This window comes from Pleuronectes platessa, chromosome 2 (assembly GCF_947347685.1).
Source record: "Pleuronectes platessa chromosome 2, fPlePla1.1, whole genome shotgun sequence".
Taxonomy (NCBI): Eukaryota; Metazoa; Chordata; class Actinopteri; order Pleuronectiformes; family Pleuronectidae; genus Pleuronectes; species Pleuronectes platessa.
This window is the reverse complement of record NC_070627.1, coordinates 6,003,808-6,031,773: the sequence shown is the minus strand read 5'-3', so window position 1 is coordinate 6,031,773 and position 27,966 is coordinate 6,003,808. Positions and strand designations below refer to the sequence as shown.

The 27,966-nt window shown below is 41.7% G+C and overlaps 3 protein-coding genes across 7 annotated transcripts in view; 2 read left to right on the top strand and 1 right to left on the bottom strand.

Annotated features, from left to right (window-relative positions):
- The window catches only part of LOC128458467 (membrane-associated guanylate kinase, WW and PDZ domain-containing protein 3), a 135,724-nt gene extending 127,383 nt beyond the window's left edge, over positions 1-8,341 (top strand). Inside the window, exons 18-21 of the mRNA XM_053443309.1 lie at positions 1,076-1,181; positions 2,072-2,209; positions 4,647-4,785; positions 5,730-8,341. Of these exons, the coding sequence (XP_053299284.1) occupies positions 1,076-1,181; positions 2,072-2,209; positions 4,647-4,785; positions 5,730-7,051 (1,705 nt within the window). The 3' untranslated portion in view covers positions 7,052-8,341. The remainder of the gene's footprint in view (positions 1-1,075; positions 1,182-2,071; positions 2,210-4,646; positions 4,786-5,729) is intronic.
- Positions 8,342-12,045: 3,704 nt separating this feature from the next.
- LOC128458478 (eukaryotic translation initiation factor 4 gamma 1-like) lies at positions 12,046-13,248 on the bottom strand. The gene is made up of 2 exons (XM_053443319.1): positions 12,918-13,248; positions 12,046-12,752 (listed from the first exon to the last, which is right to left on the bottom strand). Exons 1-2 carry the CDS (start codon positions 13,131-13,133, stop codon positions 12,246-12,248), a joined length of 723 nt encoding a protein of 240 aa, XP_053299294.1. The 5' UTR covers positions 13,134-13,248; the 3' UTR covers positions 12,046-12,245.
- Positions 13,249-16,475: 3,227 nt separating this feature from the next.
- Positions 16,476-24,919, top strand: im:7151449 (complement decay-accelerating factor). Of its 5 annotated transcripts, none has more exons than XM_053442470.1 (13): positions 16,476-16,664; positions 17,977-18,162; positions 18,259-18,358; positions 19,147-19,217; positions 19,712-19,894; positions 21,900-21,950; positions 22,094-22,174; positions 22,311-22,379; positions 23,296-23,334; positions 23,408-23,449; positions 23,542-23,593; positions 24,445-24,513; positions 24,640-24,919. In XM_053442470.1, exons 1-12 carry the CDS (start codon positions 16,586-16,588, stop codon positions 24,500-24,502), a joined length of 1,011 nt encoding a protein of 336 aa, XP_053298445.1. In that variant the 5' UTR covers positions 16,476-16,585; the 3' UTR covers positions 24,503-24,513; positions 24,640-24,919. The 5 variants fall into 5 exon arrangements, with proteins under 5 accessions (XP_053298445.1, XP_053298437.1, XP_053298447.1 ...); XM_053442462.1 differs by having other exon boundaries at positions 22,079-22,174; XM_053442472.1 differs by lacking the exon at positions 22,094-22,174.
- The last annotated feature ends 3,047 nt before the right edge of the window (positions 24,920-27,966 follow it).

Here is a 27,966-nt window from a genome sequence, read left to right as displayed (position 1 = left end):
TTTAGGGTTAGTCTGGTCGATCTACGTTCCAGCCTTCAGTTATGCTCACGAACTCTGGGTAGTGACTGAAAGAAGGAGATTGTGAATACAAGCGGACAAATGAGTTTTCTCCATCGGGTTTCTGGGCTCCGCCTGAGAGATATCGGGTGAGGAGATCAGACATCCTCGGCCTCCTTAAAGTCAAAGGAGGATAGTTGAGGTGGTCCGGGCATCTAGTCATGGACGCCTCCAGAGGGACTCCCATTAGAAGACTGCAGGGTCGACCCAGAACTCGCTGGATGGATTAAACATCCTCATCTGGCCTGGGGACGCCTCAGGATCCCCCAGGAGGAGCCGGAAACTGTGGCTCCTCCTGGGAAGGACGTCTGGAGTGTCCTAACTGGCTGGCTGCCCCTGTGACTGGAGCCAGAAGGAGCAGAAGACTATGGATTGATGGGTTTTAGGAATCATTGCCAATTTATACACATATCGATCCATCCAGATCAGAAGTTTCACAACACTACCTCCCAAAAATCCATGTGGGTCAGGCTCTGTCCACCATAGAGGTCTGTTAGTGCACTGTTCCCAGTATGTGTTTATCAAAAGTGTAAAATTTACCCCAAGGGATCAACATGTACTCTCTCTCCCATTTGTGATGTGAGGAGGTTCACACGCAAGCAGACACAAACTTCATCTAAAACTGGAACGTTGTGTTGTGTTGTGTTTACGATGATATTAACACAATGTCGCTGCCTCCTCGGTCAGAGTCGAGCGAAACATCCTCTGTAATTGCACTCAGCACGACAAAGAGTGCAAGCGGGAGCGTTGCCCTCCGAGCAAACAACAAGAGAAAATTGCTTTCAACAAACACACCAGTGTAATAAACATAAAAAAAACAATAATGTGTACAGTATAGAACATAGCACAGAAGCACAGAATTAAATATCCATATATACATTTTAATGAAAAGCAGCTCCCTTCCATTTAACACCCCACATTGAATTAGATTTGATGTTTTGCATAATTGCTTTTTCCTGTTCGTGGCCTGCAGCGTGTGCTACTGAGGGAAAGACACGTGTTTGTTTGTTTGCTTCAGTTATAACCTCGACCTGGAGGAGAAGAGGGACGGACTCAACTGGTCCGACCACAAAACGCTTCCCCTCAGCGAGCAGGGGACCCTGTGTGTGACGGGACCCAACCAGGTAACAGTAATCCTCTGATTCCCTCCGCGGTGCTTTGTCCTGGTTATTTATCTGAAGGTCAAAGCCGCCGTGAATGTTTGTGTGTAGCAGGAACACAAACTGCGATCTTCTGTATGGAACTCTATTACACAGAGTCGTCTCTGTTCTTGAGCTCTTAGCTTTAAGTGCACAGGTACGTCAGACACATACATACTGTGTTTATTGTTAGGTTCAAATAATGCAACTTGAGGATCAATACAGAGAAAAGGATGAAACTATTCTGAGAAGAGCGAGAATCCTTCAGGGTATTTTTTTTAATCGATAGAAAACTCTCAAGAATCTGATGAGACATCAACTGAGCTCTGGGAAATTCTCTGTTAAACGCACGCAAGCAGTTTTTAAACAGGAAGGTTTCTCGTTAATATCTTGAATATGAAGAAAAAAAAACTGCATATTCAACAAACAATGTTTTATCACATTAATAGTTACTAAACCTAGGTCATGAGAAACCTGTAAAAGTCATGGAATTTTAAAATGGGGTTTTCCAGGCCTGGAAAAGTCATGGAAAAAAATGAAATCCCAAAAGTTTTGGAAAAGTCAAGTTTTTGTAATAATTCATATGCTTTGAAAGAAATACGCTCAAGGTATTAGCAGGCATACTTGGGTTTGTGTCATTTAAGGTATACTGTATGCCTTAGAATTCTCATGTTAGTTTAAATACTACATTTTGTCACTTTTTCATGTATACACCGAGATTTCACAAAATGTTCGGTCATGGAAATTTGGTTTAAGTTATTGAAAAGTCATGGAAATCCATTGGTCAGAATGTGTATGAACCCTGTAAACCCCTCTTACTGAACATATACAATATACTGTGTGTGGGTCTGAGTGTGTTCTTCCTGCCTGCTCAGGGCTGCCTGACGGTGGAGCTGGAGCGGGGACCTCGGGGCTTCGGCTTCAGCCTTCGGGGGGGCACAGAGTACAACATGGGCCTGTACATCCTGAGACTCGCGGAGGACGGAGCCGCTCAGATCGATGGAAGAATCCATGTGAGTGCTCCTGTAAATACAATACTTATCTCTACAATGATACTGCAATGATGTTCATAACTGTAAATCTGTTCTCAACTCTGAACAGGGGAAGACTGTTTATGCTGGATTTCAAAAAAATGTGAGACAATCTGAGAGACTTGAATGTCAAAACCTGCTGATTTTTAGAGCTAATATTGTTCATTTGTTATTTATTTACCTCATTTATTAAATCTCTCATATATTCTTACACTTTTCTTTATTAATATTTGTTACTCTCATATTCAGTTTTTAACCGAGTCTGATTTGAGTTCATGCACCGCCAGGATTGCAAATTAATTTCGTTGAAGGCTGCTTGCACATTGACAATTATTTCAAATTTTGTTTTATTCTGAAGTTAAGTCAAACACCAATGTAAGTTTTCTTTTGCTCAGATGTTGATTGTGAATGGGATCATAGACCACGCATGTAAATTGAGATGCATAGAGGAGGCCCCCAGTGTTGGATGGAGAGCTGAAAATGCAGTTTGAGCAGAAACATTGATTATTATAACGATGTGGCTCCAACAATATGAAACCACATTTATATAAACTGGCCTTAGACTCATCTAGTGCATAGAAGTGTTTGACGCCACCCCCCTGTATTGTCCTTCTGTTCTTTCATCCGAATCTTTTTGTTGCGTATATTTATTGTTTATTAGTACTTTTGTTAATTTCTACACGCGAAGCACTTTTGAGTGAATTCTGAGCTGATGGTGAGTCGACAGGAGAGTTCAGGGGGGTCGTAGAATTAGTTCAGAGTTACCCCGTAATTGTTGGCATCTCTCAGTCTGGACCAGAAACTTGAGACAGATGGAAACAAGTTGAAAAACAACTCCATACTGGATGTTACTGGTTCAGATAACAGTCAGTTCATTCCTGGGCTCATCCCGTGGCTTCACGCAAACATCGTTAGCCACAGTGCGATGTGCTGTAATGCAAAGACATCACACTCCTGAGATCTAATTCAGAGGTAAATCAGAGAAAATGTGATTTCTGTTGGCTGAACGCACCGGAGATTAAACTAATTAATTGTGTTTCAGTAACTGCCAGTTACAGCGTGGAGGGTGTGATGCCTCCGAGGCCTCCAGCTATGATGTGTCGGCAGTTCTTGAATTAGCAAAGTGATCTGAGGTTTATTCAACTTATTATTTTTGGGAGGGGATTTTTCTCCTCTCGTTAATGTAGAAGAGAGGATTCCTATTGTGTTTTCTTTGAGAACTGTTACTTCCCTTCGTCTCTTTACCTCCGCCAAGGTTGTGTTTTCATGTCTGCTGGTTAGTGGGATTACACTATATCTACAGGATGGATCACAATGGTGAAAGGAAGTGGTGTTGATCAGGGAAGATCCATCAAATTATAATGAAAATCCAGAAATAGTTATTTCCTGCTCCTTAATATGCAATTTAAGCCTTTTTGTTTTACATTTTTACTAATATTTATGGATCTAGATGAAGAAATTCAGGCATATTTAGTGACTAATATCTGTGAGTGTACAATATGGTGCAACGTGATAAAATGTAAAGGAAACTGTTCGGCATTGGACGTTATATTTTTGTTGTTGTTGTCTGTTAAATAGTAAGATTAAGCAAAAGCTACAGGATATATTTATATGAAACTTGGTGGATGTTGTTTTGGTGCAGCTCTCGATCAGGGTTCTCAGATTGTCTTGAACATTTTAGTCGATTTCTCTGAGAATAATTTATTAATGCATCCTGATGAAAGTAGTTTCTAGTGCCTTGTGTAGGGGACTGATATTTATGAGTGTGTGCAATTCAAATACAAATCTGTATCTAATGAATATGGTTTCATAAGGAGGCCGTAGGGCCGGGGCTGAGTGCCCTTCTGGTTAGTTTTGTTTCTTTATATCCATCCGTCCGAGTTCAAACCTCCATGTTCTCAAACGTCCCTCTTTCATTCAAGTGTCCTTGAGTCCGACCCTCACGGTACTCTGTCTCTCTGTGGAGGAGGTTCTGCAGAATCATAATTTCCAAATGGAGGTGAAATGGTCACAGTGTTGTTATTGGGATGAGACGGTGCCGTGCAGCGACAGAGTAGAGGCTCCAAGCTGGAATCAATCTAAGCTTTTCCAGACTATGATCTCTGGGCATGACTCTGCCTATCCCAGGGTGGTGAGGGACGTCAACACTGATTAGAGTCTAACAGACTGACATGTTTACACGCTTTACCCTGAGTTATTCTGTCATCTCCAATAATAGCGGCTACCTCCAGGGGATTACAAGGCTGTGTGTGTCTGCGTGTGTGTGTGTGCGTGTGTGTCATTCAGATTCTTTGATTATGTATGCTTGTTTGTCCGCACACGGCTTCTGCATGTGTGAGTTTGTGTGCTCAGCAGAGTGGAGCTGAGCCTGGGAAGGTGTGTCTCTGTGTAATAACTGCGTTTCCTGCTCCACTGACAGGTCGGGGATGAGATAGTGGAGATTAATGGGGAGCCGGCTCGTGGCATCTCTCATACACGGGCTATTGAGCTGATCCAGGCCGGGGGAAACAAAGTGGCACTGCTGCTGCGTCCCGGAGCAGGCCTGGCTCAAGATGGAAGTAAGTGCTGGCTTCAACCCGCTTATGCAATGAGAGATTTACTGTGCAATAAGGAGAACGGCGAGAATTTAGCTCACTTTTTTATATTTAATGTGGTTTGGACTTCATTTGGACCACATTCATTCCCATAAAACCCACAACGTGTCACTGTAATGCCTCTGCACCAGTGTCGTTCCTTTTCAGTAGTTGTGAACATGTTATCTTGAGATCGCCGTGAGGGAATATCTTCAAATTTGGAAAAAATATTCACTCAAAGATGACCTGATTCGATTTGTGAGGTCAAAGGTCACAGGGACCTCATATAAGTCTGGAACAGAAATGTGTGAAGACTGACACTGTTTTTATTACACAAACCAGTTACATTCTATTCCTGAGCTTTCTATGTGTTTGTAGGTCGATTGTTCACATTACTGTTTCCCCTTAATACTTTCCTATCTTAAAGCTAGGCTAAGCTAAACCAGGCCAGATGTTCATATTCACAGATGATGCTGACCAGAGTTAAATAAATGCTGAATCCTTAAATCCTAATGTTTAGCTGATGGTAAAGACTTCATCGGTTTGTTAATTGATGGAGACAGTGTCGTAGCCCCCCCCCCCCACCTCATTTATTTAATTGTGCTTTCGTTGCTGAGTTAATTGTTTTTTTAACTTGTTCATTAACCCTCTAACCATCTGCTTCCTTTTGGCTCTTCTTCTCTTGCCCCCGATGCAGGTAGTACAGCTTCCTCCACTGTGTGCTACTACACTGAGCACCAACACTAACATCTTCACTGCTTTTACTGGCCTCTTCTCTTTTACCTTGGTAATTTGTTTCTCACTTGTTTTCACCTCTTTTAACCTCTAAATTATAAAGTTTTCCAACTTCTCTCAGTCTTCTGTGTGGTGCATCTGATTTGTCTGCACGAGGAGTCTACACGTTAAAAACTTGTTTTCTTTTCTTGCAGGTCAACGCGATCAAAAATTCATTTCATCCACAAGCTACTCCAGCGAGGTGTTTTTCTCTGACACATCACCCCAGACCTCTCCATACACCGCCGGGGCTCCCGTCTTCGTGTCCCCACCCTTCTCCAGCAAACTGAGACGTTCCTCCAGCTGGAGCACCCTGTCCCCACAGGGCCTCAAGCCCCGCAGCAGCAGTGGCAGCGGCAGCCGGGGTTTAAGCTCCGTGGAGGAGAGTGATGAGGGGGCCGACGAGGAGGTCACAAGGCTTGCTCACCCCTCCCCCGAGCATGTGAAGTTCTACAAGAGGACCAGGCCCACAAAAGACTCCAGAGAGCTAAGCAGCCCAAAGAAAACAGGGGAGACATTTCCTAAAGCCAAAGAGCAACTTCACGGTCCCACGAAGACGGAGAGTCGGGCACGGGAAGAAGGGCTGAGCGGGAACAGGACGTCTCACACACAAACAAAAGCGGAATCCACGATCATGAGGAGGCCTTCTCAGGTGGGACAGCAGCTGGCTTCGACTCTGCAGCAGCGAGGCCCTCAGATGAGAGTCAAAGACTCCTCCAGCAGAGAGAGCTTGAATCACGAGAAGAAGAACGGCAATGGGGGGGGTATTGAGACGAGGCGACACTCGCTAGGAAATAAGATGGAAGGGAGAGGGGAGAAGATGAGGCAGGAGCAAGTCAGTTTCAAAAGGAGAGTGGGGGGAGAAACTCACCGCCTCAGATCATCACCTCATGCAGCCAGGGACAGCGAGAAAGGAACAGGGAAAGACTCCTCCAGCAGAGAGAGCTTGAATCATGAGAAGAAGAACGGCAATGGGGGGGGTATTGAGACGAGGCGATACTCACTAGGAAAAGAAAAGGAAGGGAAAGAGGAGAAGTTGAGGCCTGAGCAAGTCAGTTTCAAAAGGAGAGTGGGGGGAGAAACTCACCGTCTCAGATCCTCGCCTCCTGCAGCCAGAGACAGCGAGAAAGGAACAGGGAAAGACTCAGGGCGGAGAGACGCTCAGGACAAGAGCAAACCTCCGGGAGACAGGAGCAGAGATAGAGAGACGACAAACGGCAGAAGAGAAACCCTGTTGTCTTTCAAAGACGCGCAGGGTAGAAAGGTTTCTGTGGTTTCGCCCAGAGAGGCCAAAGGAAAACAAGATGTGTCTTCTCGCTGCAGAGACGACGGCAGTAAGGACGTCTCTGTGGACTCTGTAGACAGTGTCCCAGGGACCCCGCAGGGCCCGGGGGGACCTATCAGCCCCGGCCCCTGGAAAGTGCCCAGCTCAGCCAGAATCCTCTCCCAGGCCGAGGTTCTCCGGGAGCCTTTGTGATGGAAAAACATATACAGTCACCCGGAATATTAAACAGTGGATTGTTTTCTCTGAGTTCTTCCATAAAATGCAGAAAACTATTACTACGACCAGTTTCGTTTGTTCCTTTTCCTTTTGGGGAGTCCTGAGACATCACATGTAGCAGCTCGCCCCTGCCTCGCCCGCGGCCTCGGCCTCTTTGACGTGGGATTGTGGCTCGGGGGCGTTTTGTCAGTCAGGACACTTTGAAATGTGAAAATACAGATATGTGCCAATCCTGGGAGTCTCCTGTGGAACTACCAACAGAGCTTTTCCCTCCATCGCAATGCAACGACCCATATGCAAAGAAATGGAGAAAGGCCTCCCCCCCCCGCCTCTCGCCTGTAGTAAACACCAACTGTGACTGTCATCCAGGATTTCATTTTGCTCTCTCTCGGTCTCATTGGGGGACATTTTTGGACTCTGTCTTCTTTTTCTTAAAAGTTATTTTTTAAATCTCAGCTGCATGCAGTCGGTCCTTCTGTTTGTTTACTGCACGTGTTCTGCACATCACTGACGATGATCCTTTAGCCTTGTTTATAACTCCCACTCTCCGATTTCAAATGCAACCCAGCAAGCGTTCACTTTACCGGGGGACTCTAGACTGTTCTATGGTTGTAGATGCGACTCTCCTCCATTTAAAACAACAACAAAAAAATAACAGTATCGTTAAAAAGACCAGAAACTTGTGGTTTGAGATCTTGTTTACCATTGTGTACGATAACCAACCAGTGTGTAATTTATTGAGATAATAGATGAATATATGTATATGTAGCCGTACCAAGCCATTCCACATTTTGATATAGACTTCAAAGATTTGTCCCATGTTATTTGAGCTCTCACCCTATTTCCAATGTACTTCAGTGGTAGGAGTTACCATGGGTCTTTGTAGTTCATGAACTGTATAGGTAACATGCAAACCACCGTACCAAAGGTTTGCAGTCGCTCAAAACGTGTCTCATTGTGAAATATTATATATAAATATATATATATATATATATTTGAATGTGTCATATTTGCAGATTCTAACTTTAAAGATATCTATTGAATTTCCTTGCACTGCATCTGCCCTTGTAGCATAACAGTAACAGAATGACCATGAGTTGTATTTTTAATTTGTGATTTTGACTTGCTACCAGTTCATTTCCACTTTTTATTATTAGTATAATTACGATTACTTTATAAAGATGTTTCTTTTTTTTCTAAAATGTTCACTGTTAAAGGCCAAATTTTCAATTCATATAATTCTGTGCAAGTTTTCAGTCATCTCCCCCCCCCCCCCCCCCCCTCCCCAGTCGTTTTACTTTATCCTATCAAGAAAAGACAAATTAAGATATATATGTGTGTGTTTGTCGGTCCTGCAGTGTGATTATGTGCCGGGGTAGCTTGAAGGACAACAGAGTTTAGAGCAATGTGCTGGTTTACTGAGATATTAAATATGTTTTTGATTCACAGCAGGTATACAGAGATTCTTAAATTCCGTATTTAAAGATAAACAATTGGTTCTAGACACAGAACTTAACATAAAGATGGACGACACGACCTAAAGGGAAGCTGAAGCGTCTCTAAATTAAAAGGACGATAGCCGATGCTTTTCAGTCTGTGTGCTCTGAGCTGCGGGTCGTGATTGGTCAAATTAGATACAGGACCCAGAACCCCCCCCCCAGGTCTGATCCCTTGTTCCCATGCAGTATTTGCTTATAGAAGTTTGTTCAAGCTTTTAAGACGGACCTCACCACCAAGGCTCCATCTTGCAATCGCTATTGCGCCGACTCCAAATGCCCCAAAGTAGCCGGAATATTTTAGCTTCACTTTTGGATCATGGGAGGAAGTGAAACCTTGTCGTCCATCTTTATTTACAGTCTGTGGTTCTCAAAGTGGGATTCTTTATCGAGCATCTGCTGTTAAAAAATGAAATACACTGGCATATTTATGAGATTAAGACGTATTCAGATGAGCTCAGGGAACTAAGTGTCACGCACATGTGTGATAAAGTCGATATCAGTGGCAGACAGACGGTGGATAAAGGTCTGTGGTGAGAGTCTGTGATTGGACGAGGGAGATTTCAGGTTAAGAATCACACGAGGATGAGCTGTGAGCCAATCAGTGGCAGGTTTTCTGTGCAATAGTTCGGTGGCTTGAGTAAATCCAGCCGTGAGTGTCGGGTACAGGCGGTTCCCTCTGGTCCAGAATCAGACGAACTCCTCCTCCACCTCCTCCTCCTCCTCCTCCTCCTCCTCTTCCTCCTCCTCCTCCTCCTTCTCCTCCTCCTCCTCCACGTTTACTTTCAATGGTTGTGTATCTCATCTCTGTGTCATACTGTGGCCTTGCATCGCCTCATTAGAAAAAAACAATCCTTGTGGTCTCTTCTACATTCTGTAGGTAGACGGTAGATGTAAATGTTTGTACATTGTACAGCACCTTTATAAATACTCGCTGAGTGCTCTTTCGGGGAGAGAGAAAAAAAAAATAGAGGTATATTATATCGCTCCATTATTTTTTTATGTACAAAAAAAAACCTGAGAAAATATTTAAAAATAGATTGAAAGAGGACGGGCCACGAGCTTGACATGGTGTGTCCTTCATGCACTGAAAAATAAAGTTTTGCTGAAAACACTCTGGATTTCTTGTGTCGCACTCCTCATGTTGTTGACAGAATAATAATTTATGTGTCATGTAGATTAATTTGTTGCACACTACCGTCCGACAACCCGCTGTTACTATGGCAGATTTCCAGTTGTCATGGCAGCAGACTGGTTTTTCCCCAGCAGCACAAAGCCGAGGCCTTTTCAATTACCAGAGCACGGAGGCATCTGATGCTGCACGTGCCTCATGCCCATTAAATATCCATATTTCAGAAGCAGACGTGAGTCGTGTGTTTGGAAGCTGGAAAACGCCTCAGTGATCTATCTCCAGACACATGAGAGGTATAAAACATGATGGTTACATAAGCTGTGTACTTTTCCCTGTAGGTTTTACAGGGAGACACACTAGTGAAAACGTCACTAGGATTATTTTATATTCAATTTCTGCCCACAGGTCCCTTTCATCTGAATCTTACACACTGGACCTCTTTAAAGGTTTTTTTAAGATGACATATCCGTCTGCAGTGTTTTCCATCAGAGTCGTGCAGTTCACACCTGAGACGTCTCCAGTGGATCACTGGGCAGCTGCAGCCGACCAGTTAAACACATCTTAATGGTTGTTCTGGACACTTCATTGAAAGAGAGGTGCAATTTATGCGTGACTGACGGGAGGAGCTTGACTGACCCTGAGTTGAAGTGAGACAGGCTCAGTCATCCAGTGCTCGATCGGGCGCTCACACACACAGAGCCACTGGTAATTGCTAGCGGGGTGATGACTGACTTAACTGCTTTAAAATGGCTGTAATGCTTCAGTATGATGTGTTGCGTGTTCTCTTTCAGGTGCGAGTGTTAAATGACTTGGATCCGTTTGTAGTTTCACTGTCACATACTGGAGGTCAGAAATATTTAACTTTGACCTTCTCCCTCTCACCCACACCTCCCAGTGTCGGAGATGACTTTGGATTTCGAGGTTCCACATCAGTTCCAGTTGTTCTCTCACCTTCTAGATCTTCCCTTGAAGCTTCTTCCTGGTGATACTGTCGGCTCATGTTGCATCACGTCCGCTAGATGGTGCTGTGGTCGCTGACTTTGGATGGAACAGCAGCTCAGGTTTTGATGCCAGTCAGGGAAGATCCTCTAGAACCTCGGTTCCCAAACTGGGGTACATGTACCCCAAGGGGTACGCGAAGTGGTTCAGGGGGTACGTGGGGAGAACATTTTATCTGCGTTTTCAAAGTGAAAAAGCCCATTACATTTTCAAACTGAGCTATAAATAATCGCGCAATATTAAATAGTCTGAATAGCCAACTCGCATTGCCAAAAATACCCATATTCAGCAAAATAATTACACTGCCAAAAAAAGTTACAGGTAGGTTAGTGACCGTTAGTCAAAACTAGGGATGGGCATAATTAATCGACAATCGATTAATTGATCCTTAATAATTTCGTAGATGACATAATAATGTCATCTACGATTATTATAAGTCCTGAAATCCCTGACAATTTCAAAGTTTCAAGTGTTATAGGCTGTATACGTGCGTCGGGGGGGGGGGGGGTGCGTAGCTGGAGATTGAATGTCTGAAGGGGTACGAGACTGTAAAAAGTTTGGGAACCACTGATCTAGATTAACCTCCATTCATTTGAATTGGTCTCCCCAACTTCTTAATATTTATGATTTATTCTTTTATTTATTCATTCACAGCCTCATTCTTTGGTGCATGATATGGCAAGAAGACAGCAGAATCGCATGCTCTTAAGTAAAGCCGACACTGACAGGATTGTGCGGACACTGTCCTGCAATTTCAAATTCTCAGTTGCTCATTTTTCAGGAATAATCTCAGTTATTTGTCTGTCTATCCTATTATCTGGGAACTCATGAAGCGATGAATATATTCTTTATACGTGTACAAATGAGAGAAATAAATCCTTAAAGCACTGTTGTAATATGCCTTAATTTTGAACTGAAATGTCTAAAGGATTGGTTGAAAATAGTGTTATTCAACACAAAGCTGCAGTTTGTCTGTCCTTGTCAAATAATATCATGCTCTTGCTGATGATATAATAAAGCCAAGCTTTTTGTCCATTCATAAATATCACTCTCCAGAGGCTTATATTGAATATCCTCACAGCTTGAAGTGAAACTAGTGGTACACAACCAGCTGTTAGAAGATAAAATATGACATCAATTATGTTTTTTTTACTGAATTCTCATTTGGATTTGATGTTCAGTTCAGAATAAGTACTTTTGTCAAATGTTGTCCCAGAAACTCTCCAGATGTTTGTGCTTTTCATTGATTATTGGGAAAAAGGGAAATGTATAAGTTGTATTTCCCACATGTGTTTTAATTGAAATGTGAGGGCAGCTGCATGCAAGACATAAAAACACCCAAATTAAATTTAAAACATTTTATTCATTAGTCGACAACATAGTACAAACCACAAACAGAGTACAGACATGATGTCACCCAGTGCAAATTATACAGAGTAGGAGCAGGGGTTGCAGTGGGGGGTTAGTGTCCATTTACAAATATCACTGTATAAGTTGTATAAGTGTATAAGTTGTATTTCCCACATGAGTTTTCATTAAAAACTTAGTGGGGGGTGGAGTATGCCATCTTCCTGGCATCCACTGTTTCCTTCAACAAAAGGGAGAGCCTTGGTTTCCTCTTCCCTTTCTCTGCCATATGGTCCAGCTGGTTATAGTAGGTGTCCATCAATTCCTTTTCCGTCACCACCTCCAGGTCCTGCTGGATCATCTGGAGGAGCTGACAGAGGCCCTCAAGAGACGGCCCGTCTCCTTTCTGCAACAGCCTCCTGATGCAGCAGTGCATGGATTTCTCTGCCAGCACCTTGGAGAGGAACAGCTGCCCAATAAACCTCAGCATGTTAAGGAACCGACCGGAAGGTTTGGCGTTCTGTTGCTCTTCCCTCAGCCGGTCGGTGACCCTCACGTCCTGGACTGGCTTCAGGCAGGACCCACTCTCTTGATGAATGCCCTCCTTGTCCAAGTTCTTCATGAACTCTGCCTGGCAGTGTTTAACCAGCAGAGACCTGAAGGAGACGCTGGCTGACCAGTCAGACAAGGACTGGAACTCCACCTGAAGAGGAGAAAACCATAAAGGAATATTAACACTAATGTAACTCACATACATACATAGTGATCAGTGTGTTAAATTAAGGTTACAACCTGCATACAAATACAAGGTGTCCAACTAAGTAAGAAACAGGATAAAGTAGCTTCCAGTCATAGATGCATCACTTACTTCTGAGAGGTGTTGACACAGCTCCGCGAAGACTGCAGCAGAGTCTGGTTTCTTCACGGCCCTCTTGAAAATGAGCTCCACCATTTCCTGCAGGTTCTCCTCAACGTCCAAGTCCTCGTGACTCAGATCCGTCACGAAGGCTTGAAAATTTGCTGTGACGCAGCTGACGGACTCGTAGGAGGCAGCGCCGAGAAAGACCACGGGTGTTGGGATCATGTTGATTCAAATCAATCGTAGTTCTCTTAAAGGCAAATCCAAAGAAACGAGTTCAGGAGCAAGAACAGAGTTCAGGAGCAAGAACAGAGTTCAGGAGCAAGAAAATAGTTCAGGAGCAAGAACAGAGTTCAGGAGCAACGAGCCAAGTATTCCGAAGAGAACTGACTGAAAACTGACTGAAAACTGACTGAAAACTGACGCTTATGTAGGGACAGACTTCAAAGGTATATGGCTGCTGCTTTGGTGACCTTCAGTGACATTCATCAAAGGAACAAAGCCTGAGTGATAACGTTAAAAAAAAATTCAGAAAATGCCTATTTTTTTGTTTAATTTAGATAAACATTAAATTCAAACTTAACGGTTTGAGTGAAAAATCCCCGATGATGCTTCTGAAACTGTGTGTTACAAAAATAAAGTACATCTATTTATCTACATCAATTTAGATCTATCTGGCGGGGGGGGGGGGGTTGGGGTATAGGGGGGCTAGTTATGGGCATAATTAATCGACAATCGATTAATTGATCCTTAAGAATTTCATAGATGACATTATTTTGTCATCTACGATTATTATAAGTCCTGAAATCCCTGACAATTTCAAAGTTTCAAGTGTTACAGGCTGTATACGTGCGTCGGGGGGGTACGTAGCTGGAGATTGAATGTCTGAAGGGGTACGAGACTGTAAAAAGTTTGGGAACCACTGCTCTAGAATCACAGAGGATTTGGTGACTCTAGAATATGAGAATATGAGCATATAAATACAAATATATTTTTTTAACAGTTTCAGCAACTCACAATCAGCCTTATTTTGTTTTACAAAGCCTTGAGCTTCATGAATATGACAAAGACATAAGAAAAATAAAAAAATAAATAAAGAGGGGGGCATGTGTGTGAGTGTGTGTAGTGACATTCAAATAGAATATATAAATATAAAATAAACAAAGATATACTGTTTATTTAATTCAGGATGTGGTAGCATTAATATTATTTTTATAATCATACATATTACTCCCCTCATCAGTCATTTTGCATATGGATGCAATTCATGTTTTCCACCACAAGATGTCACTGACCTCCAATGAAGTGTTTTGAGGAGGGGGGGAAATCCATCAATTTATGAGACTTGGATAAATAATAATTATCATCCAGTCAAATAAATGACTTTGGTCGTGTTGAGTGTAGTTTCCTGTTTGAGGGTTAGTGTCATAACAAAGTCCACAGAGGACGCACGGCTGATTCTTGTGAAAACTAGAGATTGTGACAGCAGGAAATAAGAACTCATGAGTCATAGCAAGTCTTTTGACCTTTGCAGTTTTTAGAAATGTTAGGGAGTTAATCCTTCTCCTCATCTCATAGAAATATTCCATCAGGTTTAGTCAAAGTCATAACTCTCATGTTGAAACATCCTCGGTATGCGTGACCCCAAAGAAAAAGGCAGGTGAACAAAGCAGAATCGGACACGTAGTGATGTTATGGGTGGAACCTCTTTTCTCCTCATTATCAGACGTGAAGAGAGGCAGATGCATTCTTCTCCGCCAGTTGCTGAGGAGGGAGTTGTTTCCACAGTTCTCTTGGACAAGGTGCTGGACAGATAAGACGCACAGGCCTTAAGCCACGACTCTCAGACTGTGATGAATAGCTTGGGAAAAATAGCATTAGTTACCTACTAGTTTTTCAAAAGCCTTAAAAGGACACAAGGTGCACCACAATGTTTTACAGGCTTCACTTTATTGGCTTTACCTCAGTACTTCAATGTGCCAGGAGAGGGGGGGGGGACTTCTTTTAACATGAAATTCTTTAATGACGTAAGTATTTCGTCACTGTTTAAAAAGTGAGGGTTTCTCTGGGTGGAGGACACAGACGTCTCCTGTCAACAGACTTGCGTGGTTGAAATAGGGCGGTGGGGGGGGGGGGGGGGGGGGACTCCTTGGAATGTTCTGTGGTAATGAGGCTCAGCCCCTCGTTGAGAGGGGAAACAAACCACATGTATCCATGACAATAACCCAAACCAGAGAATGTCAACTGTGCTGGAGAAGAGGAGAACTATCACTCTCATGGTTCCTGTTGTTTTGTGTGATTGTCTTTCCTTTTTTTATTCTTCATATTCTTATTATTATTATTCTTTGCTGTCATCGTAGCCATCTTCAGCTTCTACTTATTATAATTCTTATTATTTTTTCTTTGTATTATTATCCTTCATTTTCTTAGTTCTTCGTCTTCGTCTTCCTCTTTTTTTTATTCATTTTCTTCTTCTTCTTCTTCTTCTTCTTCTTCTTCTTCTTCTTCTTCTTCTTCTTCTTCTTGTTTATTAGGGACACATGATGTATTTAATCTGTGAGTAACTATCTTCTGGTGTTTATATGAATAGAATAGAATTGAGGAGAATAAAATAGAAAATAATAAAATAGAACAGAATGCAGTTTAATGAGGGATTCCCCTTTAGAGGAGTCATAGAGTTTAAACCCCTTTTTTCCAGGACACACCCATCACAGTTTTCCACTTGACTGTTGTGAAATCTACTGAGCTGCAGGAACCGGTGAACTAACTGAGACTGTTTGTTAAATACAAGTTAAAACAACACTGACAAGTTGTATCTTTAACTGTTGATGTCGATGTGTAAACAAAAAAACTGTGAGTTTTATTCACTGTAAAGTTCGGTTCTGTTCTCCAAACACTGCGGTGTCAAGGTTGATGAGGTTTAAAAAGAGAACTTCCTCTTTAATTTTTTCAAAATAAAACTCGTTTTTGATGGATGGATGGATGGATTTTTTTGTACAGCATCTGTGGCAGCCAATTATAAAATATGCTTATTGTTTTTAAGGGTTTGCTGGGGGGGGCCCTGTATAAGGCGAATGTAAAATTAAATAAATAAAAACATATAAATGAATTAAATATTAGGTTCGGTCTGTCTAATTGAATTTTCTACCATGTGCCTGTCCTGTTCAGGTGAGAACAAATGTGTTACTACCCGACCAATTCCTTGTATAATATCATGTGTTTTATATAGAGAAACGTGAAATAGTGGAACAAATATGCTGCCTTTAAAGTATCAGTACACCTGTCTTAAAGGGATAGTTCACCTAAAACAGACTTCAATCATTATCTTATCACCACTATGCTGAATGGAGGTGGTGGGGGGGAAGTGTTTGAGTCCACAAGACACTTTTGGAGTTTCAGGGGTAAACAGCAGTGGATAAATAGATGGACATCCTAGACAACAGTAACTAGGAGGCGGATTACAGTGGACCATCACTTTAAGGGTGTGGCGTGTGTGTGCTTTTATTGTGAAGAGACCGTTTCACTTCCTGTCTCTCTGACTATTAAAGTGAACCTGCCCGACTGCTCGTTCATTGAAGAAACTTACCGTCGCGTCTCTCTCACCTCCGATGAAGAGTAACTGGGACCGAAGGGACTAGAATCACTGGGTTATTATCCGTCTCCCTCCGCGGCAGGACATGGACTTCCTGCTGGACACCTGTGGACGGCGGAGGTGTCTGCTGGTGGTGATGCAGCTGTTGGTGTTGAAGGCAGCAGGTCAGTGAAACACCTGGAGCAGTGAGATAATCTTTATCAAGCAACCAGGTCACGTGTTTACAACTCACCCGTCGACTTTACACGGAGTATAAAAACTTGTACTGCAATTAATAGTAACTTCACTTTAAAATGTACACATGTGTAGTATTTTAACGACCTGCAAATATTTCATTACTTCATGGGTACCCCCTCTTTGTAATGGCACAGACAAGTTGCATCAACAGCAGTAGTTATTATAGGCTACTGTAAGTAATAATTACTATATGAGTCAGGGACATTACTCGTATATTTGATAATTAATAATTTTACATTTAAGTTGAATTAAGTAGCTTTTGGGGGGGGGGGGGGGGGGGGGTATGTTTCTGACGTGAGCTGAAAAGAGATGAGATAGTATTAAAACCAGAATACATACAGTTCTCCTTATATTTTTTGGGGAATGTCTCTTTAAAATGATCTAATATTAAGAAAGGATGTTGCAGCTTACATTTCTAAGTAAATATAATAATGTGTATTAAATGTATTAAACTTAATATTTGAGATTTCTCCAAAGGGAAGCTCTGTAATCTTTCCTTACTGTTTTCCACGCCAGCCTTCAAAAGGGTTTTTAAATTGTAATGATCAGTCGCTTCAGTAATGATTATGGTGCCATGTTTGAAACCTAGCAATCAAACTGCAGCAGAACACAGTTTAAAACATTAATGGAATGACTAACATTTATTACTCTAGACCTAAAGTCCTCATTTGAATGTGAGAAACTGTTCATTGATGGATTCACACATTTAAAACTGGAAATCAATGGTTTTTTCTTACGAGCTCATTGTTTATAAAGGGGGATTATCTAAGTGTTCATTCTGCTAAAGACTAGGTTTGGTTTTAAATTCCTGTTTTCTTATTATACATATTATTGTATATTATTATTATTTTAAATCATTTTATCTTAGGCACCTACATGTGCTTTATAATTATGGCCCGTGTCTTTAAAACAGCTGCTTTTAAATGTTTGCATGTGCCCACAGGGCGCTGAGAAACACACGTTTGTTCCACCTTGTGTTTTACAGATGCGTTTGGAATGACATAATTCAACTTGAAACTTGAGAACTAGAAACATCTTTTCAGTTTCAAAGTAGTTATTCACTAAATCAAACACAGGGAAATCAGATTCTCAGATGAATCCTGCATCACCTCTAAATGATCCCTTTTTTTTTTTACTTATTCAATGATCATCATGTTTTCTGTTTGATTAACCAAAGGTGGATCGTCATGCCTGATTTTTGAATATAGTCAATTTCTCTTTTCTCGATTTTCCCTTTAGCCAACTGTCCCAAACCTCAGGTAGGGGATCATATAGTTTTGACAAATGAGGCACTTCTCATGAATGAGTTCCCAGAAGGCTCCACTGCCACCGTGGAGTGTGCTCACGGATTCGTTATCGACACTGGCTCCGGGGTCCTAAGCTGCACTGGTGGGAAATGGACCGAACTGGATCTCAGGTGTAAAAGTGAGTCCCGTCTTTAACTTGATTTATAACTTCATCTACAATCTCTGTTGTTGTGTGGCTAATGACATTAATAATATTTGTTTTATTATTTTACAGAGAAGGATTGCGGTACCCCCAAACCTCAGCCTCACTTGATTTTCAACCTCACTGAGGGAACTCTGTTTGGGGCTGAAATAGAAGTCAGATGTGAGAAAGGGTGAGTAAAAAATGTGAGAGGTATTTAGTGTCTCGCTCACATGTGATATTAAATCATCATATATTAAATGTTAAGGTGTTAAACAGCCAGAAGCTCCAGGGCCAACACAAAGGAGTCAGCTGGGTTCAGACATGAACATTGTTCTTATATGAAGGACACAGCAGGAGATTATCTGGGTCAGACAAGATCAAAGAAACAGGAGCATGTCTGGAACACAAGGGCTGGCACCTGGAGCGGGCAGGACGCAGGGCCTGATGGGTAACTCCTCCTGTGGAAAGCCCCCACACTGGTGGACTTAGATGGCGTGAGTGTAGAGATAGTGATCAAAACAAACCAGAACCATCACCGGCTCCTCTTTTTCACCCAGTTCCTTGTCTGTCATCAACTTGCTCTCTGTGAGTTTTCCTGCTGTATTCTCACACGGCTGTTTGAGCCTGAGCATATCTGAAAGCAGCATAAGTAGATTTTCATGTTCGAGGAGTCGTCTACCTCCTCACGCTGCTGGCAAACAGACACATGAAGTCGAGCTGGATTCCCTAAAGAAATTTTAAAAAAAATCCTGCAAGACAAATAGAGGCTTTGCCAGAAAGTCTTACTTCATAGTTTCTCTGATTAGAAACTTGGCTCTCAGAGGGTTGTTGATATGTACGGTGCTTGACTAAACACTGAAGGAATTTAGTGTCAGACTTGGAATTACCTTTCAATTGAATAAGTAAATCAAGGCTCTACAGTATCAACTCCTCATCAAATAAACAGGTGTGCTTCTTTTTTCCTTGGTCTGTCCTCAGATTCCAGATCAGTGGATCGAGCTTCAAAATGTGCTACGCTACAGGCTGGAGTGGAAGGGCCAAGTGTGAAAGTATGTGTCTTGTTTTTTGAAACAATAAATAAGAATATTTAGAAGCTTGAAGTTCTTGGAAAGTATCCAGTACTAATATTGAATATTTATAAAAATCCATATTGGAGCAAAGTGGCAAACAGTTAGCTACTGATGTGACCTAGACAGAAGTGGCCCTGGTGTAGGATCTTGTAAACGGGCTTGGGCCGGAGTCCTTTGGCACAACGGGCCAAGACTGGTGCGGACCGATTCCTTTTATCTGGGCCAGCTCCTGATTGGATAAAAAACCCTGCTCCAGGGCCGGTCCACTCCAGGCCTGAGCCAGGACCCCTGCCCAAGCACGTTTTATGGATTTGAACTCATGAAGGTTCTGGGTCACATCTGGGCCAAATCATATTTGCTGTATGGGAACTCCCTGGTAGAACTCTTTGTGCTTTTGAGCACAGTTTATATGACAGCCCATGTTTATTCTACGTTTCTTTCTCTATTGTGATATGAATGTGTTTATTTCTCAGTTGCAACGTGTGAGCTCCCTGATGAAGTGGCCAATGGCACAAGCCTGTGGGCGTCTCAAGACGAACCCACATATGGAGAAATCGTGGAGTTTGCCTGTAATGACGGATTCACCCTCGTTGGTAACAAGAGCATCGTGTGCAGTGATGGTGGTAGATACTCTCCTGCTCCTCCTGAATGCAGAGGTCAGTCCTAACTGCTTTCATGTGTTTATTAATCCAAAGATTACAGTTTGTCCTGTGTGTTGTAGAGTGAAGCTCTTCAATGAGGTGGTTTTACATGTTTTAACACTTTACTAAGAAACACTGCCGACCATTTTCACATCACTGATTTCTATTCATTTCACTGATTGACAATCACTCCACACGAGACAGGAACCAGCTCATTAAACAGGTGTCACCATCATTTCTTTTATCACCTTCACGGCATTTCTGGCAATTACAACACGATACCTAAAACGCAACCGACCCCAAACTGGATGATCATAGATATCCCAGGTTGAACGAGAGAAGCCATGCATGTCGTGGTGTTCATGTGGAGACAAAACAAAGATGGAGCTGTGACTGTGTCGCCCCCCTCACTGAACTGAAACTCAACCGAATGGTGGATATTACCCATGAATCCCGGCTTCCTGGGTCAATAACAAATCCAACAAACTGTGTTTAGAATTGGTGGAATATTGGAGATTTACGCTGGTTTTAAGAACTTCTAAGTCTTATTAAATGATCTTCAGTTCGGCTTTACTCTTGAACTTGCTCAACCAGGATTCTGACAATTGAAGCTGCGACGTCCAGTCAGTTATTTACTTCTATTTACTACTTTACTTGAAGGAGGAAAGATTATCTCTATTCCGAGTCAGTGAGCCATCAAACTCCTTGAGAAGCTGCTATTTTAAATGTGCATAGTGTCGATTCCGTGTTGACACATGGTGGAGAGGCCTAGGAGAATAGTTTGAGATAAAGATGCTTTATGTTTAGGGTCAGGAGTTGACATCCTGTCTCTGCTTGGAGATAAGACGAGCTCTCACCAAGATAATGAAAACCATGACATGACTTAGTGCATATAGACTCCTTGTCTGTTTCCTCCCTTATGGTATAATACTGAGATATTTTTACTGGACATCAATCTTTTTGCTGAAGCTGAACAAGGAGGACAGTGTACTACCTAACATGGGTATCAGGAGAGAGTATGCCTGAAAGAAACAAGTTACATGTCAATCAACTCTTGTTAATGCCGCAATATGCCACACCCTGATAGTGTTTGTTAATTTACACACAGAAAAAACAACACAAGATATAAAGACTGTGAACAATGTGATAGTAATTCAAGGATCTGCAGGTTTCGTGCTGCAGTGAAATGCATCAGTCACAAAACTTACTGCTGGGCTGAAACATGTCAAACCACATAGCTGTGGTATAACAACTTTCCCATCTCTGTAGAAACAAACTATGACTTGCAACATAAGCCTCATCCAACAACTTTACAGTGTAGCTTTGTGTGTCTGAAAGTTTAAAGCAGCTTGTTTTTAACCGTAATATATTGTTTGTAATTAAAAGTGCACACTCGTCTTTAAACACCACCACTTATCCCCTCTGTGAACTCTTCTCTGAAGCAATATCACATATTTACTCACGTTATCTTTCACCTGTCATGCATCGGCACTCCCCAAAGGCTCGGACTGCTCATAAAGAGGGACAAAGCACATTTGAAAAATATTTGAATTGGTTCTTATCCCACTGATGTATCTACGATTGCTCAAATTCCAGTGCGTTTGGTTTAATTGTTAATTTGATGCTGTAAAAATGGGTTGAAATTTAATGATTGACAGCGGAAACTGACTCATGATTGGTCGAGTCTGTGTATTGGCGGGACCTTTATCCTGTGGCTCCCCCCTCCCCCCTTTCAATTGCCAGCGTTAGTATCAGGGATATTTTCGCTTCATTTCTGGATACTGGGAGGAAGTGGAGACATGTTGGGCTTCATTTCCAGTCTATATTGGTCATAAGTCAAACCTGTCCTTCACCCAACACTGCCACACACACCGGTAACATGAAGTATGGTGTGTAGCCGCGGCACACACATGTGAAATGAAATGCGTTGCCCGTGCATGCTCCACCAGCAGCTTCATAAATGATGATATATGACACTTATTGCAAACCCAGATAAATTCAGCAGTCTTCTCGTTCATAGGTGCGACAACAGGAGATAGAATAACACCAAGTCCTGCGCCCACAGCACAAGGTAGAGGAATGTTCTACACACTGGGAATCATTCAAACTGAAACTCATTTCTATGTTAAACACACTAAACGCTTTCTTTAATCCCCTCGTTACTATGAGAAGTAAAAACATTTCTCCATCTCACGTCAGGGTCCACTTCCACAGATTCATCGACAATATCCACAGATCACAGAGATAAAAGTATAACAACCAGGGCGACAGCAACAGTCTCACCCACAGCACAAGGTACAGGAACATGTCTCCAAACTAGCCACACGATATATACACCCTGCACACACGGTTCACAAATGGCTTCTTGGGGGGACACTTTAGATCCAAACTCGAGCAGAACTAAGAATCCTTGTGATGCTTCTCTTCATAGGTGGCAGAGACACTTTGACAGAGGAAGCTTCTACAACCAGAGCTTCATCAACAACGATGTCATCTGGAGGTAGACACAGAGTTTGTTATTTCACTATTATATTATATTATATTATTTTAGACAGTGTGATAGGTATAATGTAACATACAAACTTAGTGAGTCACATTTAAAAGCAGACAGAAAATTAATATCAGTGAAAACTGCTGACTCAACACTTGGGGTCAGTTATTCCCTCCACTTTTTAAGACATGTCCACAATTAGTTGAACTAATTAATGTCATGACTCTAAAAATAAGGATTTGCTAATTTGGGAATTGGGCCTATTCGTGTTCTGGCAGAAGTGAGATAGTAAAAGTAGCTGCAGTGGAACAGCAGGTTAGATGTCAGACTCTTTCCTGCCCCCTCGCAGTTGCCAGATGACCAGTGGAGGCTTATGATGCTTATAACCCAACATGAAATGTCTCAATGTGTTTTTATTTCAGTTTCGAGATGAGACACAGGGAAATCCTGGCAGAGACCTTTTTGTCAGGCTAGCTGTTTCCCTCTGTTTCCAGTCTTTATGCTAAGCTAAGCTACCCATCTGCCGGACATAGCTTTGCATCAGTTATCTTCCACCAGGAAGCGATCAAGCGTAATTCCCAAACATGTCAAACTATTTCCATAACCCTCTAATTTATGACTTGTGATTTATATTGATATTTTAATGTTAGTTCCTCAGTCCTTCACCCATTTAATATGTTAATATATTTCTCCTCATCGATCCAACAAAGACAAACTGAGATAAATGGGTTGAACCACAGATTTTTTCACCCTACATACTAAATACAAAAATACACTGTCTAAATAATTCAAATATTATATATATTACTTATAAATTTAGTCATTCTTCTGTGTTCACGATGTGTTTGATGTAACTTGAAACTGTCCTGTTGTATATGGCACTTAAAATATTGTAGACAGTAATAATATGATTTTATATTTGCAGATAAACGCGACGGGGGTGTGAATACTTACACAGATACTGGTAAGTTATTGAATTCCAGGTCGAACAAAGATGTGGGTTTTATTCTGTGTCTAACTATGATTGTGTCTTTCAGGATATACGGCAGTTGTCGTCTCTGTCGTATGCGTTTCACTAGGTAATGTGTTATTTCTCTGGTTGGAATTCACAATTTAACTGAATATTGCACTTGAAATACAATATACATTAAATATTTTCTTTTCTCAACAGTTGCAACTATACTTGTGTTCGGTTTATACAAGTTTCTTCAGAGGAAAAAAGGGTGAGATTGAATTATTTGTACTTACCTCCTTCATGCATGGGTCACAATATTTTCTATTTACCCTTCTGTTTGTTTTTTTCTGCTCCTTTCATCTTTTGATATTCTGCATACAGTTCAATATGAGAACATATTTCTCTGAGCAAACGTGCAGGGAGTTAACACAGCGTAGCTCTGCAGCAGGTTCAGCTTTTTCCAGTTTCCACAGCTTTCTAGTTTTTGACCCCTAAAAGGAAATCTAGACATCTGTGTTTCCGGACTTGTGCTGAGGAATGAGGGAAGTTAACAGGAAATCCTTCAACACATAATAACCAGGTGTGACGTAGGAACTCGTGTCAGCACAGTTATTTCCTCCAATGCATAAACTAAAATATATAAGTAAGACTAAAAGTGAGAAATACAAGAAAATCTTAGCACAGTAATGAGGTAAATGTACATTCTTACTTTCCAACTCTCGTCATATTAACAATGTAGAAATTGGCCTTTATGTGAAAACCTTTGTTTGACTTCCATGTGACCTGCATTTGACAGAAACTGTGCAGAGAGCAACAGACTCTTAACAGTAAAATAACAGCTCGATATTCTATATTTCTAAACCAGATCAACTTTCCCTCAAACATTAATCATGCCTTTTTTTACTTATACACTCATATGCAAGCTTCTCACCTTATTAAACCAAGGTTCAACTAAATTTGAAGTGTGCTCTCGAAGCTGCAGTGACTAACACTAACACAGTGGGACACTAATCAAGAATGCAATTAAAAATAAAATACACTTTAACTATTGACATTTTAACATAACAATAATTTAAATCAACAATTCTGACTCAAATTCCTTATTTGGTGACACCATAGCTCATATGACACCAGAGAAGACCTGAAGCCGGAGTTATTACTGTTCCAAAATCTTTAGCTCTCACCCAGGTACCTGTCCAAAATACCTTTTTAAAACATTGTTTACGTGTTGATTTGGTAACGTTAATAATCAGCCTACAAGTGAAGCTACGAAAAGCATGAATAACCACAAATGTCTTGTCTTGTCGACACCAGCTCCTTCAATGGAACCGCCCCTATCTGATGAAGAACATCTGTGACCCGGGGGACGGACGTGCCAGCAGACTGCGCCTCTCTGAGTCGAAAGGGAAAAACTGTTCATATCATTGCACTTCAGAGGATCATCCCTGCCCTCTGCTTTTTTTTAAATTATGTATAATTTCGATTTACACATTCATTTTAACACAAAAATGTAAATATTTTTGCCACTACTATTTTGTACTTTATTTATGTTAAAAGAAAACTGGAGTAAACTTTTCCTTTGTATTTAAAAATACATATTTTGGCTTGGACTTTTTTGTGGAAGCTGGAGTCTGTGGGTTTCTGTCTTTAATGTGCTGCTTTGTCAGAGCTGCGCCTTGAACAAGGTGATTCAAGAGTCGCACAATGTGGTTAATTCAATTTGTCGAGCACAGGGGCGACCGATAAAGATAGGATCTGCGGCATTCTTCGCCTCCTGACTTTCTTTCCAGCATTGTGTATTGTTCTGTGGCTCCTTTTTACCGAGCTGTGCTAAAATAATGGGAAACCTTGTTTCATGAGAAAGTGATTCAATGGAGCTGCACTGACCTCAGCACGATATTAACTGAGGAGGAGAGGGATCCCAATGTTTCAGACCTTGATTGTGGAATTAAAACTAATCGAGCCAGTGAAGTAGAATCAAGTAGAAGTTTGTAAAACCATTCATCTGATATTTGAAAGCCGTTTCTTTTCACGCAAATGTTGAGCAGATCAGAAACATTTCACAAAACTGTTCTCCTACATATTGTACGAAGGGGGTGAAAGACTCTATTGAAAAAAAAAAAAGAAGCTTTGAAGCATTGGCAGCCATGGCAGCAGTGAGGGGGCCAGTCTTTGTCCTGGCAGGGGAGAGCAGTGTACAGAGGAGAGCTGTAATAAATCCTGCTCTCACTGTTTCTTTTGTGCCCGAGTCGCTGCTGAGCCAGACGCTCCCACTGTGGCCTTGTATCATCAAAGGAGAAGTTTTCTGCGGTCGCCCTCGGCTTTCATTAAAAACATCGTGGTCAGATTTTTACAGCTTCGGTCAACAGCTATGAGATAAACTGTGTCTGGACGAAAATTTGTAGAACTTCTCTGGAAGAGCAAGACATGATCACAAACAGGATATTCATTCATAACTCCAGTCATTCATCATGGTGATGTGGACGGACAGTTTATTACCAGAGGGCAGAGAGACCCCCCCCCCCCCCCCCCACAGTGGTGGTATCAACAGGAAGTACCCGCCCATTAATTCATCCTCCAGCTGCCCCAGAAGAAAAAACGTTTTATAGTGTTATTTCATTGAGATACGCCAACAGCTCTGTTGTACAGTATGTGTGGTGCTTTGAGCTAAATGCCAACTCATCTTATTGCTGCATTTTACCTCCAGAACATTTGTTAACCGACCCAAAATAAGAACAGCTGGATTATTATGTCTCTAAGAAAGGTTATAGAAATCTATCAAGAGGTGGTCGAGGTATTTCACTCAAAACACAATTAAGAGGCACAATGGAGCACAAACCTCGGCCAAGGCCCAACAGGTCCAACCTTTATGAAACCACATTTCAATCTACTATATGTACATTTTTCATCGTAGATAACAGTCCCCTAAACGTGCCCTTTTTTTTTTCAATCAAGATCCACAAATTATTCGCTGGGAAATCAGTGAAGATGTAAAAAAAACTCCCTCACGATGTTAAAAGAAATGTGAAGAAACTTTTCCTGTGTCGGCCTCTTTGTCCGGATCCTCTGCAAATTATAATGAGTTGTTAATCGGCCCATGTCCGATCCTTTCCCCAGGTTGGAAGCAGAGATAACAACAAAACTAAACTTCATGGTGGCTTTAGAGAAAAAGTCAACCATGAAAAGTAACCCATCTCAAACCAGTAGACCCAAACCAGTCAAGAGTCACTGGATCATCACTGTCACTGGACCTTGAAACACTTGATCTTCTAAATATCCGATTTTCAAACACTTTTTTTCTTAAAGTTTCAAAATGTCTCACACGCCCAAGAATATTTTTCATTAATGTTGAACTCTTGAGAGTCTTATCTCACACGTAAGGCTTTCTAAACATTACTCTCAGTGACGTGCAATATAAATAAAAACTATAATGTTATTGTAAAAGCAAATCAGGGTAGAAGCAAATTCCACCCCTCCTTTTAAAAACAGCTGCAGCTCTTTACATGAAACATTTCTATGTCATGTATTAGTATAACACAGCGTCTGGTAGTTTATTCAAACAAACCTCCGCCCAACAGCCCCCTTCAATTCAACCAAGCTGCATCGAATTACACATAAACATAAATCAGTCCTCTGATAATGAATAGATAATAATTTCCCAAGAAAAAAAAACACCCTATCTCACTTTATTATGTATATTTAGAAAGTATATAATATAAGTTTCTCTCCACACTCCACTATGGTTTATTTTTAATCCTGCAAGCTCACTTGATACTTGAGAGTCCAGTTCCAGGGCTTTTTTATTTATTGGCTACTTAAAGTTAACAGTGATACAAATCCATCAATCTCTTTCAGGAAGTTTTAAAGGGAACAAAATGCATCCCAGCTGGACTGAGAGCCGACTCCCATCACATCCACTGGTCTGGGTCATGATCCTGTGTTCACACGTGTCAGCACACAGACAGGAAGAGGTCAGGTCATCAGGCCTGCGTGAGGCCGTCAGTGTTTTCCTGCTGCAGTCACACTGTGGAGCATGACTACAGTAGGAGGGGGGGGGGACCTCACCTCAGCTCAGAGGAAGTGATGCAGTTTTACAGAAGAGGTAAACAAGGAGTTACACCAAACAGACACCACACGTCATGTTTCTGTAGAATTAACATGCCCCGACTGGAGCAAAGGCTGTGACTCATGCTCTGTGCCACCTACATACTGTGGCTCCTGTGGCTCCTGTGGTTCCAGTGGTTCCAGTGGTTCCAGTGGTTCCAGTGGATATGGCACAACAGACTATGTTGAAAAGGAAAAAAGTCCTTGGTCTTGAAGTTCCTCTTTAAAGTTGTTCTCATGAGGAGGGCGGGTTGGAGATCCTCAGAGCCGAAGACAAACAAGACATAAATGGTTCCCACTGTGGCCTCAGCGCTGGACCAGAAACAGATGTTTAACGTGAATAACCCACCTCACACTTCATGAGACGCATCTCTGTGTTTACATCCTTGTTTTTAATGGAGCTGCTCTTTGTGTGAGCACCTTCGGCTCCATTGATACGATTCCCTGAAGGATTTAGGGGATTTGTTGACAGTAATGGAAAATAATAGTCATAATTACAAGGAGGGTATAATTTCAACTGCCAACTTCCATAACATT

Excerpts from the sequence above, each read along its gene's own strand:
- LOC128458478 (XM_053443319.1), bottom strand. The coding sequence starts at position 13,133 with ATGATCCCAACACCCGTGGTCTTTCTCGGCGCTGCCTCCTACGAGTCC. Across the intron at positions 12,753-12,917 it reads TGTGTCAACACCTCTCAGAA|GTGGAGTTCCAGTCCTTGTC; the intron begins GTAAGTGATGCA and ends TCTCCTCTTCAG.
- im:7151449 (XM_053442462.1), top strand. The coding sequence starts at position 16,586 with ATGGACTTCCTGCTGGACACCTGTGGACGGCGGAGGTGTCTGCTGGTG. Across the intron at positions 23,450-23,541 it reads TGTCGTATGCGTTTCACTAG|TTGCAACTATACTTGTGTTC; the intron begins GTAATGTGTTAT and ends TTTTCTCAACAG. Across the intron at positions 23,594-24,444 it reads TTTCTTCAGAGGAAAAAAGG|CTCATATGACACCAGAGAAG; the intron begins GTGAGATTGAAT and ends GTGACACCATAG.